General features: G+C 39.2%; 1 protein-coding gene across 3 annotated transcripts in view; it reads right to left on the reverse strand.

The window, feature by feature from the left end:
- Positions 1-16,753, reverse strand: part of SLC35D1 (solute carrier family 35 member D1) — an 89,722-nt gene that overhangs the window by 36,798 nt on the left and 36,171 nt on the right. For 2 of the 3 annotated variants that reach the window (XR_010750267.1, XM_066376536.1), the window contains exons 9-11: positions 12,152-12,219; positions 10,917-10,995; positions 7,058-7,140 (exon numbers count right to left, since the gene is read on the reverse strand). Coding sequence is in view for 2 of the 3 variants with exons in the window: in XM_066376536.1 (XP_066232633.1) it covers positions 7,058-7,140; positions 10,917-10,995; positions 12,152-12,219 (230 nt within the window). In the remaining variant the exon portion in view is untranslated. Of the gene's footprint in view, positions 1-5,448; positions 6,305-7,057; positions 7,141-10,916; positions 10,996-12,151; positions 12,220-16,753 lie in introns of those variants that run through there. The other variant, XM_066376537.1, reaches the window with a different exon arrangement.

The raw sequence follows: 16,753 nt of genomic DNA on the forward strand, positions 1-16,753 counted from the left end.
TGTTGGCCTCATAAAATTTGTTTGGAAGTACTGCTTCTTCAATTTTTTGGAAGACTTTCAGTAGAATAGGAACCAAGTCTTCTTTGAATGTTTGATAAAATTTGCTGGTATAGCCATCTGGGCCTGGACTTTTATTTTTGGGGAGGTTTTTAATGGTTTTTTTTCTGTTTCTTCTCTACTAATACGTCTGTTTAGGCTTTCTACTTCTTCTTGACTCAGTCTAGGAAGATTGTATTGTTCTAGGAATTTATCCATTTCTTCTAGGTTGTTGAATTTAGTGGCATAAAGTTTTTCATAGTATTCTACAATAATTCTTTTTATATCTACGATGTCCGTGGTGATTTCTCCTCTTTCATTTTGGATTTTGTTTATATGAGTTCTTTCTCTTTTTTCCTTGGTAAGTCTTAACGGGGGTTTGTCAATTTTGTTGATCTTTTCAAAGAACCAGCTCCTTATTCTATTAATTTTTTCTATAGTTTTTCTGTTCTCTATTTCATTTATTTCTGCTCTGATTTTTATTATCTCCTTTCTTCAGCTGGATTTGGGTTGTCTTTGTTCTTTTTCCAATTCCTTAAGGTGTGAAGTTAAGTGGTTCACTTGGGCTCTCTCTTGTTTGTTCATATAGGCCTGAAGTGATATGAACTTCCCTCTTATCACTGCTTTTACTGCATCCCAAAGATTCTGATATGTCGTATTGTCATTTTCATTTGTCTGTATATATCTTTTGATCTCTGCACTTATTTCTTCTTTGACCCATTCATTTTTTAAAAGTATGTTGTTTAGTTTCCACATTTTTGTGGGGTTTTTCCCTCTTTTTTGCAGTTGAATTCTAGTTTCAAGGCTTTATGATCAGAAAATATGCTTGGTACAACTTCAATTTTTCTGAATTTGCTGATGTTGTTTTTGTGGCCCAACATATGGTCAATTCTTGAGAATGATCCATGTACACTGGAGAAAAATGTATACTCTGTCATTTTGGGATGAAATGTCCTGTAGATGTCTATCATATCCAGGTGCTCTAGTGTTTTGTTTAAGGCCACTATATCTTTGTTGATTCTCTGTTTGGATGACCGATCTAGAGCCGTTGGCAGTGTATTGAGGTCTCCAAGTATGATTGTATTTTTGTCAGTTTTTGTTTTAAGGTCAATAAGTAGCTGTCTTACATATTTTGGTGCTCCTTGGTTTGGTGTATATATATTAAGAATTGTTATGTCTTCTTAATTCAGTGTTCCCTTAGCCATTATGAAATGGCCATTTTTGTCTCTGAGTACTTTTGCTGTCTTGTAGACAGCATTACAGATATGAGTATTGCTACACCTGCTTTTTTTTTTTGGATGTTATTTGCTTGGAGTATTGTTTTCCAGCCTTTCACTTTGAATTTGTTTTTATCCTTGTTGCTTAGATGAGTTTCTTGTAGGCAGCATACAGTTGGATTTCCTTTTTTAATCCATTCTGCTACTCTGTGCCTTTTTATTGGTGAGTTTAATCCGTTTACATTTAGTGTAATTATTGACACTTGTGAGTTCCCTATTGACATTTTATAGATTGCTTTCTGTTAGTTTTGTGTCTTGTTTGATCCTTCTCTTTCATTTTTCTATCTTTTGTTTTTATTTGGTTGTATTCCATACATCTTTCCTCTGTTGCTATCTTTTTTAAATCATGTGCTTCTGTGGTGGTTTTTTCAATGGTGGTTACCTTTAAGTAATGAAAAGGGTTCCTACCCTGTTCATTGTAGCGCACTATTTTGTGAGTACTTTTGCTACTGTTAATCTCCATCCTCCCCTCCCCCCTTTTTTTTGTTGTTGTCACAGTTTAAATTTGGTTTTATTGTGTTCTTCTTGGGGCTTTTACTTGTGGTTTTGTTTTGTTTTTTTGTTCTTTGTATCTGATTGAAGAACCCTCTTTAGTAATTCCTGGAGTGGGGGTTTTCTGATGATAAATTCCCTCATCTTTTCTGTATCTGTGAATGTTTTTATTTCTCCTTCGTATTTGAAGGATAGCTTTGATGGGTATAGTATTCGTGCCTGAAAGTTCCCCTCTTTCAGGACTTTAAATATTGGGGTCCACTCTCTTCTAGCTTGTAGAGTTTCTGTTGAGAAATCTGATGATAATCTAATGGGCCTTCCTTTATATGTTGTATTCTTCTTTTCCCTGGCTGCCTTGAGAATTTTTTCTTTGTTGTTGGTTTGTGCCAATTTCATTATGATGTGCCTTGGAGTAGGTTTGTTGGGGTTAAGAAAAGTCAGAGTTCTGTTTGCTTCTTGAATTTGAGGCTTTAATTTTTTCCACAGGCTTGGGAAGTTCTCATCTATTATTTGTTTGCATATGTTCTCCATTCCATTTTCTCTCTCTTCTCCCTCTGATATACCTATTATTCTTATGTTATTCTTTTTGATGGAGTCAGATAATTCCTGTAGGGCTATCTCATTTTTTTTAATTTTTGAGTTTCTTTCTTCTTCTCTCTGTTGTGCCTCAAGTTGCTTGTCTTCTATTTCACTAATCCTACCTTCAATCTGGCCTGTTCTATTAGTTAAGCTTGTTACCTCGTTTTTCAGCTCATGAATTGAGTTTTTCATCTCTGTTTGATTTGTTTTTATAGTTTCAATTTCCTTGGTAATATATTCTTTGTGTTCACTGAGTTGTTTTCTGAGCTCCCTAAATTGCCTTTCTGTGTTTTCTTGTGTATCTCTGAGTATTTTTAGGATATCTATTTTAAGTTCTCTGTCATTTAGCTCCAAGGTTTCCAATATATTAAATTTTTTCTCCATAGATTTTTCCTCATCTATCTGTGTTACCTCTCTTTCTTTTGTATCCATGATATTCGATTTTCTCTTCCTTAATGGCATCTGAGGGTGGTTTTGTTGATAGTATTAATGATATTTAATAAGGAATAAAAAGTTAAAAAATAAAAATAAAAAATAGAAAAGAATTTTTTAAAAAATTAAAAATTAAAAAAAAAATTATTCCCCCCTCCCTCCTTTTTTCCTCTTCTCTCGTCTTCCCTCCTTCTTGAGAAAATCTTGTGGGGAACTGTGAATTATATTGTGCTAAATAGAACAAACAATGCCTATAATGGAGGGCCTGAGTTGGGGAGAAGTAATAAAGGGGTAAAAGAAGGGGGTATGGACCCACAAAATGCAAATAAGGAAAAAATTTGGGTCAAGAATAAAATGATTTGCTTTTAGGTGTTGGTTGACTAAGAGATATGATAAGAGGAATAAGAGGGAAACAGGACAATGGGGGGAAAATTAAAAAATTACTATTGTATTTAGTGGAACAAAAACTAGATAAAATGGAGAGCCAGGGTTGGGAGCACTGCTAGTGAGTTAAAAAAGCGAAGTAAAAGCCCCCCAAAACGCCACAAACATAAGTTTGAGTCCCAGATAAGATAATTTGTTCGTTATTGAGGATTGAATGAAAGGAGACGTAAAGGAGAAAGGAAGAAACCAATATAGAGGGAGAAAAGGAAAGAGAGAAAAAAAAGGAGGGAACCACTAAAAGAAGAAAAAAGAAAAAAAGGAGAGAGAGAGTTAAGGGTTTTGGAGTGAAACCCTCATAGAGAGAAAGGAAGAAGAATGAAAAGATAATGGGAGATGTAACACTTATGGGTAGTGTAGTTCAAGGAGAGGAGAGAGTAAGACCGGCAGAGAATTAAACAACCAAAGTGGAAGAGGAAAAAAATAATCAAGACATGAAGATAAGAGAAACAAATGAACAAATATAATAAAATGGGATAGGTTATAAAGTCTGTGGATTATTCTTGATTTTGAGAGGTTACCTTCTTGCTTTTTCTTTCCTCTCCCTCTTCCTGGTTGGTGACTCTGTACCTCAGGTTCTGCCCCTGTGGCACGCTCAGGTAGAGGTGTGCAGTTGATAAGTCTCTATGGCACCAGTACTCAACCTGTGGGTCACAGCCCCGGCGGGGGTCGAACGACCAAAACACAGGGGTCGCCTAAAGCCATCGGAAAATACATATTTTATTTAAAAATGTATTGTATAATAAATATGTATTTTCCGATGGCTTTAGGCGACCCCTGTGTTTTGGTCATTGGACCCCCGCCAGGACCGCGACCCACAGGTTGAGAACTGCTGCTCTATGGCGATGTCATATATTGGGCTTCAGTCTCGTTGGCAGTCAAGGCTCATTAGCATTTGTAGGCAATGCTACAAATGAACACGACAGTGAGAGAGTCCGTGTTCCCGGAGCCTCTCTCCTAGTCATTCCTTCCTGAATTAGTAGCCTGATAATCCAGCTATGGGGTTGCTGCTGCCTCTGTCTGGATAGTAAGAGGCTCAAAGAGCTGGCAAATCCCCACTCTATTCCCACTCAGCACAGGGCTCTGGGTAAGGCTCAATCAGTCAGAGCTGCTAGCATAATCAGGCAGGACTTCCGCCCACACAAAGACCTCTGACTCTGCCCCTCTGTCCGGTAACATGGGCGGGCGCCCATTCCTGGGGTGCTCGGAGGAATCTCTCGCTCACTATCTGTGCACACAGACCGGGATATGGAGCAGGCCGTCTCTTACTCTGAATGAGACCCCCGCGCACACGGAAAAGTTCCAGCGTTGGAATTAGCTCTTGCTCCCGCCCAGTGCATGGCTTTTTCAGGGCACTGGGGCGGCCTGAGATTCTGCTTTTGGCCCACACAAAGGCCCCTGACTCTGCCTCTCTGTCAGGTAACACGTGCGCCCACTCCCGGGGCTCTAGGAGGAATCTCTTGCCCGCTCTCCGTGCGCGCCGACCAGGATATCAGGCTGGCCGTCTCTCACTCCGAGTGAGACCCCCGCCCGCATAGAAAAGTTCCAGCGTTGGAATTAGCTCTTGCTCCCGCCCAGTGCATGGCTTTTTCAGGGCACTGGGGCGGCCTGAGATTCTGCTTTCGGCCCACACAAAGGCCCCTGACTCTGCCTCTCTGTCAGGTAACACGGGCGCCCACTCCTGGGGCTCTAGGCGGAATCTCTCGCCCACTATCTGCGCGCGCCGACCAGGAGATCAGGGCGAATGGCTGCCCCACTTGTCTTTCTTTGTGTGGGTTTGGCACGAGCGCTAGCTTGTATTGACTGGGTTGCCACAAGCACAGTTTTTCCTCAGCTTGGATCTCCATGCCACAGCCTGGTTCGGCCGTTTGTGCCACGGCCTGGATCTACTCACCCCTTTTGCCCACCTTAGTTCCTATACTCTCAGTTCCCAGTGAAAACAGCCCTATTTAGGTTAGTGAGGAAGGCGGAGTGTTTCTTACTCCCTATTTCCTTCAGGGTTTGATTATATATTTAGCCAATTTTTTGCTCGACCATACCTTCGGGTGTATTGCGGAACATCTGTAGGCTCCAAGGATAGGTTTTTCTGTTTCTGGTTGAAGATCTTGTTGAGTTTTTGGGGAGATTTATTGGTATCGCTCCCTAGCGCCATTACTCTGACATCATCCCATCCACTTACATTTAACCCAGGAATTCCATCCATTCCTTGGTATTTACCCCAGGTAAAATAAAAACTTTTATTTACACACAAACTAATAAGCAAATGTATTAGCAGCTAATAAAAAACAGCTAAAAATTGGAAAGTTGTCTTTCAGTTGGTGAAGGGATAAACTGTGATTATATTCATAATAGAATACTATTCAACAATTAAAAGGTACAAACCACTGATAAATGCAATAACAAAATCTCAACTGTAACACAGAATATGTTAAACAAAAGAAGTCAGACCAAAAGCTATGTGTTATGTATCACTGTATGACATTCTGGACTACACGGATAGAAAACAGACATTTGTCAGCACAGAGGTTCACTGCAAAGGGACACGGGGAAGTTTGGGGGTGGAGGGTGGTTCATATATTGAATGTCCCTGTTTAAAAAAATAGGGTGGACATTTTAAGGAGGTAACATTTGAGCAAAAATGTGTAGGTATAAAGGAGTTAAGAAATGCAATATCTGGTGGTACAGTGTTGCAGGTAGAGTCAAACCAGGGACGAGACTAGGCAGTAATCTAGGCAAGAGATATTGGTGGCTTAGATGATGGGAGAATGCAGATGGTGAGAAGTAATCCTTTTCTGAATATATTCTGAAGGTAAAACCAACAAAATATGCTAACATACTAGTCACTGGGTATAAAATTGGAGAGTCAAAGATGACTCCAAGATTTCTAAGTGAAGTGAAAGGCTAGAAAGATGGCATCTATATCAACTGAGATGCAGAGGCTTGGGGTGGAACATACTCTGGAGAAACTACAGGGAGTTGTTTGGACATGTCAGCTGGAGATGTCAAGTGGGCTGTTAGATATACAAGTCTGAGTTCAGGACAGAGGTCTGGCCAAAATACAAATTTGAGAATTTTTAAGAATATAAATAGATTTAAAACCCTAAGATTCAAAATTCTTGAGCTGAAAAAAGATCTTTCATACAAGTCACCCTCATTATTGATGAAGATAAAGTCTAAAGAACTGCGGTGATATGGCCAAAGTCAGATACACATAAGGCATTTCTAACAGAGCTGGTATTCATCAGCCCTGCATTTTCTTGAGAACACCGCAATGCCATCTAGCAGACTAAGTAAAGGTCTATTCTTTGAAGAGCTAAGTAAAAGGAGTTCAACTTCCAGAGAAGATTCCTCAACTATTATGCATAAAATATGGAACCATGGAACCATTTTCTCTCCCCTTCTTTTTTCTTTAGGAAAGACACTCAATTTTACTTTTTTATTCAGAAAACAGAAGCATTAACTTTTATCACAGACAATTTCTTGGGAAAGCAGTATAAAAAAATCATTGAGACAACTTTTATTCTGTAATTACTTAAAAGTCCACAAAAGCACTTTACTTGAATATGGCTGAGACAGAGAATCATCTTAAAACAATCTAATACTTGTTTAACTGAGCATACTACCCCTTTCTTAAAACACACTATCTAAAGATGTTAAATACATAATATATTGTAGGCACTCCATTAAAGATTATATAATAAATGAAAAATTCACCATTAAATAGCCCAACCTTACTGTGACACTATTTAATTATCCAAATCCCATTTATCAAGTGGTTACATTTAAATATTTTTACCTACCTGATATTTAAGCCAATGAAGTTTGTCCATGTGAAAATATAATCTCCACCAAAGACCATTCCAATATAAGTTATTAATATATTCTAAAAAACAAAAAGGGAATAAATACACTGTTACATAGGTTTAAAGGAGCCTTTTAAATATTCATATAAGTTCATTCATGCTATGACCCAAATATCTATCCTTAAAATGCAAAAATGAATAAACAAACAATAACAATCCACCAATCTTAAAATGCGTTTAGTATGAGAACACTAAGAAGGAAACAATGACATTAGACTCTTTCCAATCTATCTCTCCAGAAGCTAAAGATTCTCAACAATACTGAAAAATACACTGTGTCCGTAAAATCATGGTGCACTTTTGACCGGTCACAGAAAAGCAACAAAAGACGACAGAAATGTGAAATCTGCACCAAATAAAAGGAAAACTCTCCTAGTTTCATACATATTCAGTGCAGTTCGATGTGGGCTCACGCACAAATTCTTTAGGGCTCCTTAGGTAGCTATCCCATATAGCCTCTACAGACTCATCACTGACTGATGGCCTACCAGAACAGGGTTTCTCCACCAAACTGTCGGTTTCCTTCAACTGCTTATCCCACCGAGTAATGTTATCCCTATGTGGTGGCGCTTCTTTATAAATGCGCCGATATTCACGTTGCACTTTGGTCACGGATTCGAATTTAGCGAGCCACAGAACACACTGAACTTTCCTCTGTACTGTCCACATCTCGACTGGCATGGCCGTGGGCTGCTCCGCTGTATACATGGTGTTACGTCATCATCTGCACATGCTGCCACATCATCCTACAGAAACTGGGAGGGTTTTCCTTTATTTGGTGCAGATTTCACATTTCTATCGTCTTTTGTTGCTTTCCTGTGACCGGTCAAAAGTGCACCATGACTTTATGGACATACTGTACTAACAAGATTATCACATTTTCTCTGCTCTGTGGTCTGGGTTGACATTATAAATGTGAATAAAGGAACACTGCTGTTACTAAGGGTAGAAAACACCAGGGCACATTTAACAATCTCAGAAAAAAATGGTTTTCTTCCCATTGAGATAACTATTGAGTTGTGAGGGGAGAGTAGAGAAGGAAAGCCTGCTTACATGCAAGAATCTTTCCCTCCTTTTTCAAAAGGATAAAGGGAATGATAGGGAGTTCACCAACATGGCAGTTTTTAAAGGAACCTTCCTCAGTGTCTTCAATAAACACATGGTAGCCTGACCACGTACACCTGGAATGCTGAGGTCGCCAGTTCGGAAACTCTGGCCTTTCTGGGTCAAGGTACATTCGAGAAGCAACTACTATGAGTTGATGCTTCCCACTCCTTCCCTACTCCTCTCTTTGGAAATCAATAAATAAAATCTTACACACACACACACACACACACACACACACACGAAGTGATCTCAAAGTACTCTACCTAAAATCACCTCTCCTGATTCCCTTAAACATCTTCTGTTTATGTGGCTCCCCTTTCATTAAACTCAGACCACAAAAGTGAAATAAAATTTTCCAAAGTTATTATTCAGTTCTTCCCTAACTTCCATTCTTTCACATTTATCAGTCGTGGCCTCCCTCTCTGCCTTTACAACTGCTGTAAATTGTTGATGCCACAAGTATTTTTAGTAACAGGGCTCCCCTAGGTTAGGCCTCTGAAGCAGAAAGTAAAGTGATAGAGTGTTTTAAGAGGCCAAAAAAAACCTTCAAAATTACTTTTATAATGAACTGCAGTTTGAGCATTCAGAGTAATGTCTGTCAGCCTCTTCTCAGTCTAAGGATGGAGAGAGCAAGTTACCTTAGACCAGATCTTTTTAATTACTATATTTGGTGGGGGGTGGAGGGGAATGAAATACCATGTAGGTGTAAGTAACTTGGAAAAATGTGTAACAGGACCTCTCTTAGAATGCAGAGACTCAGAGATCCAGGACTCATTTGCATAAACTACCCAAGAAACTTCAGTAAGGGAAAAAAACAGAACCCAAGCCTCATTGTGCAAAACCAACCAAAAGTCAAAAAAACTGTAAGCATACAATAGGGCAACTGAAAAAAGGTTTCGCCAATGTCCCCAAAGTGGAACTAGCCAGGAAGCACAAGAGTATGGTAGCTCAAAAGTAATTCTCAAAATTTAGTCATACCTGAGAATCATCTGGATACCTTGTTAAAAATTTCCAGGCTCTACTTTAAACAATCTGGTTCAGTATATCTGAGGTGGGCCCTAGGAATTTCCATTTTTAATTAGTTATTCTAAGCAATTTTCCCACCATAGTTAAATGAAACAAGGGATGCTGACAAGGGTTTATGGCTTTAGGATCCTCAAGCACAAAAGACAGCTAAAAGCCCCTGACAAACAATGACTGAGCTAAAAGGGTATGAACTGAGAGGCAAAGGACAGAAGCTCCATGTCACACGTGAGAATCTGAGAAAGCAAGGGCATCTGTGCCCTCCCATCCTGCACCAGAGGTACCACAGGGCAGTAAGAAGCAACAGCAACTGTGAACTAGTCACACACTCTAAACAGCTCATCCCTTTGGATAAGTCCACAGAAGGAAATATCAAAAGAAAAGTCCTGTACTCTATGCTGGGAGCATGACTGCATTTGTACTCTATGCTGATAATGGTAACATATGCTAAGAAATTCTAAGCAAGTGGGTTTCATTATTAAAATTAAACATAGCCTTTCCTGTACCATCCTTCTCCTTGGCTTAAAACATGGTGCCAACTGTCCTGATCCTGCTCTTCTTATTCTGAAGGTACAAGCCCTCCACTTCGCTCTTACAGCACTTACTTTACAAAACTGAACCAGAACTGAGAGCTAATTTGTGGGGCTAAATCCATGTCAGCCAGCTAGACCTTAGGATGTAGATAACTGTCTCTAGACTTCATGGGAACTCACACAACTGATTGTTATAGCTTAATTTAGAATTCTATTCACACCAAACTCTCCAATTCCATGATCTGAAGTCACAGATCTTCTTAAGTTTTAACCCAAATCTAGTTCCTAAAATAAAGTCACACGGACACTACTCCATTGGGGCTACAGAGAGAAACATAGCCGAGCAGTAAAAACTTCATCTCTGCAACCACTTCCCTCGCTTTTTGACAAATGGGGCACCATAAGGAACACCCCAAAGGCAACTGTACTCCCTCCCCAAGTGATCTAAGATCTTCCTCTCTCTTTTAGCTTTTCTAGAAAGAAAGTCTACCTTGCTAATTCATTTGGAATTCAGGCATGCTGTGGCCTCTGGATCTTAAGGCAACAAAATTACAAAAATCAGACCAAAATGGCCTCAAGCTTCAAGCCACCAACTTCAGCTCAATATTCGAGTCAACTTGGCTCTCCTGGCTAAAGACAAATGAGCCTCCCTCAAATAAAATGAACTAGGAGGAAATGACATCACTGGAATTGTCAGACCCAGCTTTTAAAAGTGGGCCATTTATGGTTTGGCTCACTCATAGGAAAACTCCCTCTCATATGTGCCTTGACCGGGGGTTACAGCAGACCGAGTGACCCCTTGCTCAAGCCAGTGACCCTGTACTCAAGCTGGTAAACCTTGCTCAAACCAGATGAGCCCACGCTCAACACAGCGACCTCGGTGTTTCGAACCTGGGTCGACCGCATCCCAGTGCAACACTCTATCCACTGTGCCATTGCCTGGTCAGGCTTCATATTCATTTTGAAATATCCCCTAATTTTTGTGAGCAGTATGTATACATACACAAATATATACATATGTGAGGAAATATGGATTATGGGGTTTGGTTTAAGGCCACAGCCAGACTTATTTTAGAGGAACAATTTTCAAGTAAAGCAGATACCCAAAAGATAACAGTTGTTTTTCAACTCACCTTAATACAGCCAACTATTGTAGTTGTAAGAGCAGAATTATACTGAGTGCAGAGTACTGTGGCGTACATCAAGATAAACCTGTAATGAAGCAGGAAGAGGTGTCTTATAAATAAGATCCTGTTGTTTATTTTATGATAATCACTAGCCAAGAACAACAGTTAGTGGTGGCCATTCTAGTACATTCTAGTCACTGACTGAACTGTCCCTACTTCACTGCTGCTTAAACTATCCCTTCAGATTTTAAAAAATTTCATTAAAAATAAATGTCAATTTACTGACCAGGTATGTTTTCCAGCTATCTTCACTAAAACCTTGAAGCCATTGTTCATAATCATGAGTATTCTGTTTAGATCATATTCCTACTAATTCACTTAATCCAGATTCACAGACTCTGGCTCAGATGTGCACCTCCCATTACGGCAATACAATCTCTGGACCAGGGTGAAGGCAACAGAGATTCTTCAGGATGGAAGAAAATCAAATAGAAACTATTTAGGTGGGGTGGGGGGATATAGGTTCACTAACAACTAAATGGCAGCAGGTGGAACTCCCAGACTTAAAATGAGGCTTCTGAGTACAAAACATTCAGTACTAAGACAACATGTCAACTTTATTTTGGAGCTCACTATATACCCAGCCTGTTCCAGAACCGGTGACAAATATCAACTGAACCAATTAGTTAAGGAAAAATATACATTAGGAAAATATGGAGGTGAAGAGAAGGGCACATTCGGAGATACCCTCTAGCCTTCCACATAGTCTTTTCAGAGGAAGACAACCCGGTAGCGAGGAGTCAAACAGTCCCAAATTCAAGGATTGCTACAGCCATCGACTAATTGTTCAAACTTAGACAATCTACCTGAGTTCTGAGCCTGCTTTCCAATAGGTAAAGGGACAACAATATCTCCCAAATGGTCAATGTAGAAATAAAATTAATGCATGAAATATAAGGTGAAAAATAATGTTGAAATACAATGGTGCTTATCACATACTATGTTCTAGGGTAAATATTAGTTTTTCTCCAGACTTCCAAGCATGACTTTAGGATCAATTTAGTAGCCCTGAGGGCACATTCCCAAGGGCTGTGAAATCACCTGAATCTGGAGGTGTCATTATCCTAGACCCAGGCTGACACACTCAAGAGACAGAACAGGACACTGAGGGATGATGCAGAAGGACCCCTGAACACATTTCTCTAGGGAAACTATCTGCTCACAAGGCAGCAAAGGCTTACCCCATCACACAGGAGAGGGTGAACTGCAGAAGAAAGAGCATGTCGGCCCAGCCTTCAAAGTCCATTGCCTGTAATATAGGACAAGGCAGTAGATTTTAGAGTAAAATCAGTTGTACCATTTGTTAATCAAAATCCTGTGCACTTGTGCCCACCACACACACACACACACACACACGCACACACACACACACACACACACACACACACACATTTCCCTACATCCTTCCTTCCAAAGACAGAGAATGATGATCAAGAATTTCATATATATATAGAGAGAGAGAGAGTTGAACCAATAAGCAGTTTCAAAGGTTTTTTTCCTTTCCAAAATGTGAGGAAGATTTTGTAAATCTCTCTGTTGGTACAAAGAAAGTGGTATTTGGTTGAAGGCACAAGCCATGTGAAGCAAATCTCAGCAGTTCTCCTAGATGGCTAGTATTAAAGGCTTCCTCAAACATTAAAACGTATTTCTTCCTTATAACATGGGAAAGCTCAGGTACACAGCCTTAGTTACACAAATTCCACTGAGTTCTGTCCAGGGAGAATTACTATTTTAAAGTTAATTGTAAAAGCAAGGTTCTTGTTTAGATTTTAAGCCAAAAGCAATGGAAAATAGAGATATGAATGGGTGCAATGATCATCTCATCTCTCATCTAAGAGGGTGGGTTTCTCTCTCGAGTACATAATTTCTCTTGCAACATGAATTTGATAAGCAAATATAAGAAACATTTCATCTTTTACCTCTTTGCCAACCTGTCCAGCATCACTTCTTACGACTTTGATATATATCTCACAGCTCCAAGGCTCCAGCAATACCAGGCTCCATGTGGTTACAAAATATAACATGTAGTTTCACACTCACATGACCTTGCCTGGAATGCCCTTGCCCTTAACACTTATATGGCTTCTGTTCGCCCATCCAACTGAAGTCAAGCACCTCCTTTGTGGGACTTTTCCTAATCAAGAATTTCCTTTGTGCTTCAGCAGATACACTTTTCAATAGGGCTCTTATTCTCTGAACTGTGTCTTTACAGCAACTCTACCAACTGTGAGCTGCCTGGGAAGAGGACCCCATCATATTCATCTGATCATATTCCTCACACAGCATTTGGACAGATAGTAGGCATTCAGTTAGTCTATGTCTCTTTCTTTGTTGAGGCATGATATACAAATATAAAATTCACCAATTTTAAATGTAAAGTTAAATGAGTCTTGAAAAACATATATACTCATGTAACCACCATTACAATTTTGATTTTATCCCCAAACTATAAAACTCTTAGAGGAGAACATAGGGAGAAAAGGTCCATGACACTGGTCTTGATAATAATATTTTGAATATGACAAAAACAGAAATAAAAAAGAAATGCATCAAATAAACAGCTGCTGCACAGTTAAAGAAATAATCAACAAAATGAGAAGGCAACCTACTGAATGTGAAAAAATATTTGAAAACCACATATCTAACAAGGGGTTAATATACAAAATCTATAAGTAACTCATACAACTCAAGAACCAAAAAAATAACCCAATTAAAAAATCAGAGAAACTAAATAGACCTTTTTCCAAAGAAGACATATAAATGGACAACAGAGACGAAAAGGTGTTCCATATCACTAATCATCAGGAAAATGCAAACCAAAATCACAGTAAGATTGTCACCTCATACCTGCTGGCAAGGGTGAAAAAAAGGAATCCCTGTGCATGGTTGGTAGGAACGTAAATTGTACAGCCTTGACAGAAAACAGTACGGAGGTTCCTCAAAAAATTAAAACTACAATGACCATGTGATCTAGCAATTCCACTCTGGGTATTTATCCAAAGGAAATGAAATTAGGATTTTGAAAAGATACCTACACTCCCATGTTCACTGCAGCATTATTCACAATAGCTAAAATATGGAAACGAAAGAATACATCTACAGATGAATGAATAAAGATGTGTACACACACACACAGAGGAACATTATTTAACCACGATAAAAAGGAAATCCTGCCATTTTGCATTATGCAAAGTGAAATTTAAGTCAGATCTCACTCATATGTGGAATCTGAAAAAGCCAAACTCAGAGAAACACAGAGCAGAATTGCCAGGGACTGGGGTATGGGAATAGATGTTGGTCAAGGAGTATGAACTTCCAGTTGGGTCAAGGAGTATGAACTTCCAGTTGTAAGATATATAGGTTCTGAGGATTGAATGTACAGAGTGGTATTAGAGTTAACAACACTGTATTTTATACCTGAAAACTGCCAAGAGAGCTCTTAAATGTTCACACCACAAAAAGAAATGTTAATTATGAGAAGTGATAGAAGTACTAACTCCTGCTACCACAGTAATCATTTTGCAATACAGAAGTGTATCAAATCAATATGCTGCACTCCTTAAATCGACATGTCAATTATATCTCAACGAAGCTGGAAAAAGAAATATTTACCACCCTAGAAAGATTTCTCCTGCCCCTTTACAGTCAATCCCTTCCCCCACTTACAGGCTCTGGCAGCCTCAGATCTGCCTTCTGTTACCAGAGCTTTGCTGTTCAACAATTTCATATAGATGGGACTGTACAGTATGTATCTATTCTTTTATGTGTGGTTTCTTTCATATACCATAATGCTTCAGAGATTCATTCACACTGTTAAGTGTAACAGTAATTCATTTGTTTGTATTCCTGATTAGTATTCCATCTTATGGCTATACCACGGTTTATTTATCCAGTCAATGGACATTTATTTGGGTTGTTTCCATGACTACTTGTTTTGAATAAAGCTGTAATGAACCTTTGAATACAAGTCTCTGTGGACATGTTTTTATTTCTCTTGGGTAAACACCTAAAAATGGAATAGCTGTTTCTTACAGTAAATATATCTTTTACTTTATAAGGAACTGACAAACTGTTTTCCAGAGTAGATACACCATTCTGTATTCCCACAAGCACTGTATGAGTTCCCATTGTTCTGTATTCTTACCAACATTTGGAACTGCTTGAGCCAAGTTTAGTAAGTAAATAGTATCTTGTCATTTTAATTTGTATTTCCCTAATGACTGATGGGGTTGAGCATCTTTTAATACCCCTATTTGCCAACATTACTGATTCTCTACAGTGTCTGTTCAAATCTTTTCCAAATTTTATTCAAGTTATTTGCCTTTTTTAAAATTCATTTTAGAGAGGTGAGAGAAAGAGAAAAAGAGAAAGAGAAAGAGAAAGAGAGAGAGATAGAAGGGGGGAGGAGCAGGAAGCATCGACTTCCATATGTGCCTTGACCAGGGAAGCCAGGGTTTCAAACCAATGACCTCAGTGTTCCAGGTCAAGGCTTTATCTACTGTGCCACCAGATATCAGGCTTATTTGCCTTCTTTTTATTGAGTTGTAAGAAGTTTTTAAAAATATATTCTGGATACAAGTCCTTAAACATATATGATTATACAAATATTTTCTCACAGTTTGTAGCCTGCTTTTTCATTTTCTTCATAGTATCCTTTAGAAAAAAAATTAACTTTGATTATAGTTTAACATCAATTTTGTCTTTCATAATTCCTGCTTTTTATCACTTTTTTTTTTACTAAATCTGAGTTTAATCCAGTCACATCATAGATTTTCTCCTACATATTCTTCTAGTTTTATTATTTTAGCTCTATATTTCAGTCTATGATCCTTTTTGTAGTAATTGGCTAAGGCTGCTGTAACAAAGTACCACAAATGGAGGGACTTGAACAACAGAAATGTATTTTCTTACAATTTTATATGTTAGGCCCTGGCCGGTTGGCTCAGTGGTAGAGTGTCAGCCTGGCGTGTGGAAGTCCTGGGTTCGATTCCTGACCAGGGCACACAGGAGAAGCGCCCATCTACTTCTCCACCACTCCCCCTCTCCTTCCTCTCTGTCTATCTCTTCCCCTCCCGCAGCCAAGGCTCCATTGGAGCAAAGTTGGTCCCAGGCACTGAGGATGGCTCCATGGCCTCTGCCTCAGGCGCTAGAATGGCTCCAGTTGCAATGGAGCAACGCCCCAGATGGCCAAAGAATCGCCCCCTGGTGGGTATGCTGGCTGGATCCTGGTCAGCCACATGTGGGAGTCTGTCTGCCTCCCCATTTCTCACTTCAGAAAAATACAAAAAACAAAAAACTAGCAATTCTACACGTTAGATGCTCTGGGTTGGTTTCTTCTGAAAGCTGCAAGAGAATCTGCCCCATCCCTCACCCCTAGTGTCAGTGATTTGCTGGTCATCTTTGATGTTCCTTAGCTTGGAGAGGCATCACTCTGACGTCTGCCTTCATGTTCACATGGCATTCTCCCTATGTGACTGTTTGGATCCAAATTTGCCTTTTTTATAAGGACACGAGTGACACTGAATTAGGGATCCATCCTACTCCAGTATGATTTCATCTTAACTATTTAAATCTGCAATGGCCCTATTTCCAAATAAGATCACATTGTGAGGTACTGGAGATAAGACTACAGGATATGAAGTGGGGGGAGAAAGGTCACATTGCAACTCATAATACTTTCAAGTTAATTTTGTGTATTTCTTGAGGTAAGGGTCAAGGTTAATTTTTCTGGTATATAGATGTCAAGCTGGTCCAGCAACATTTTTGAAAAGATTATCTTTTCT

The sequence above is a fragment of the Saccopteryx leptura genome, chromosome 3, assembly GCF_036850995.1.
Source record: "Saccopteryx leptura isolate mSacLep1 chromosome 3, mSacLep1_pri_phased_curated, whole genome shotgun sequence".
NCBI lineage: Eukaryota > Metazoa > Chordata > Mammalia > Chiroptera > Emballonuridae > Saccopteryx > Saccopteryx leptura.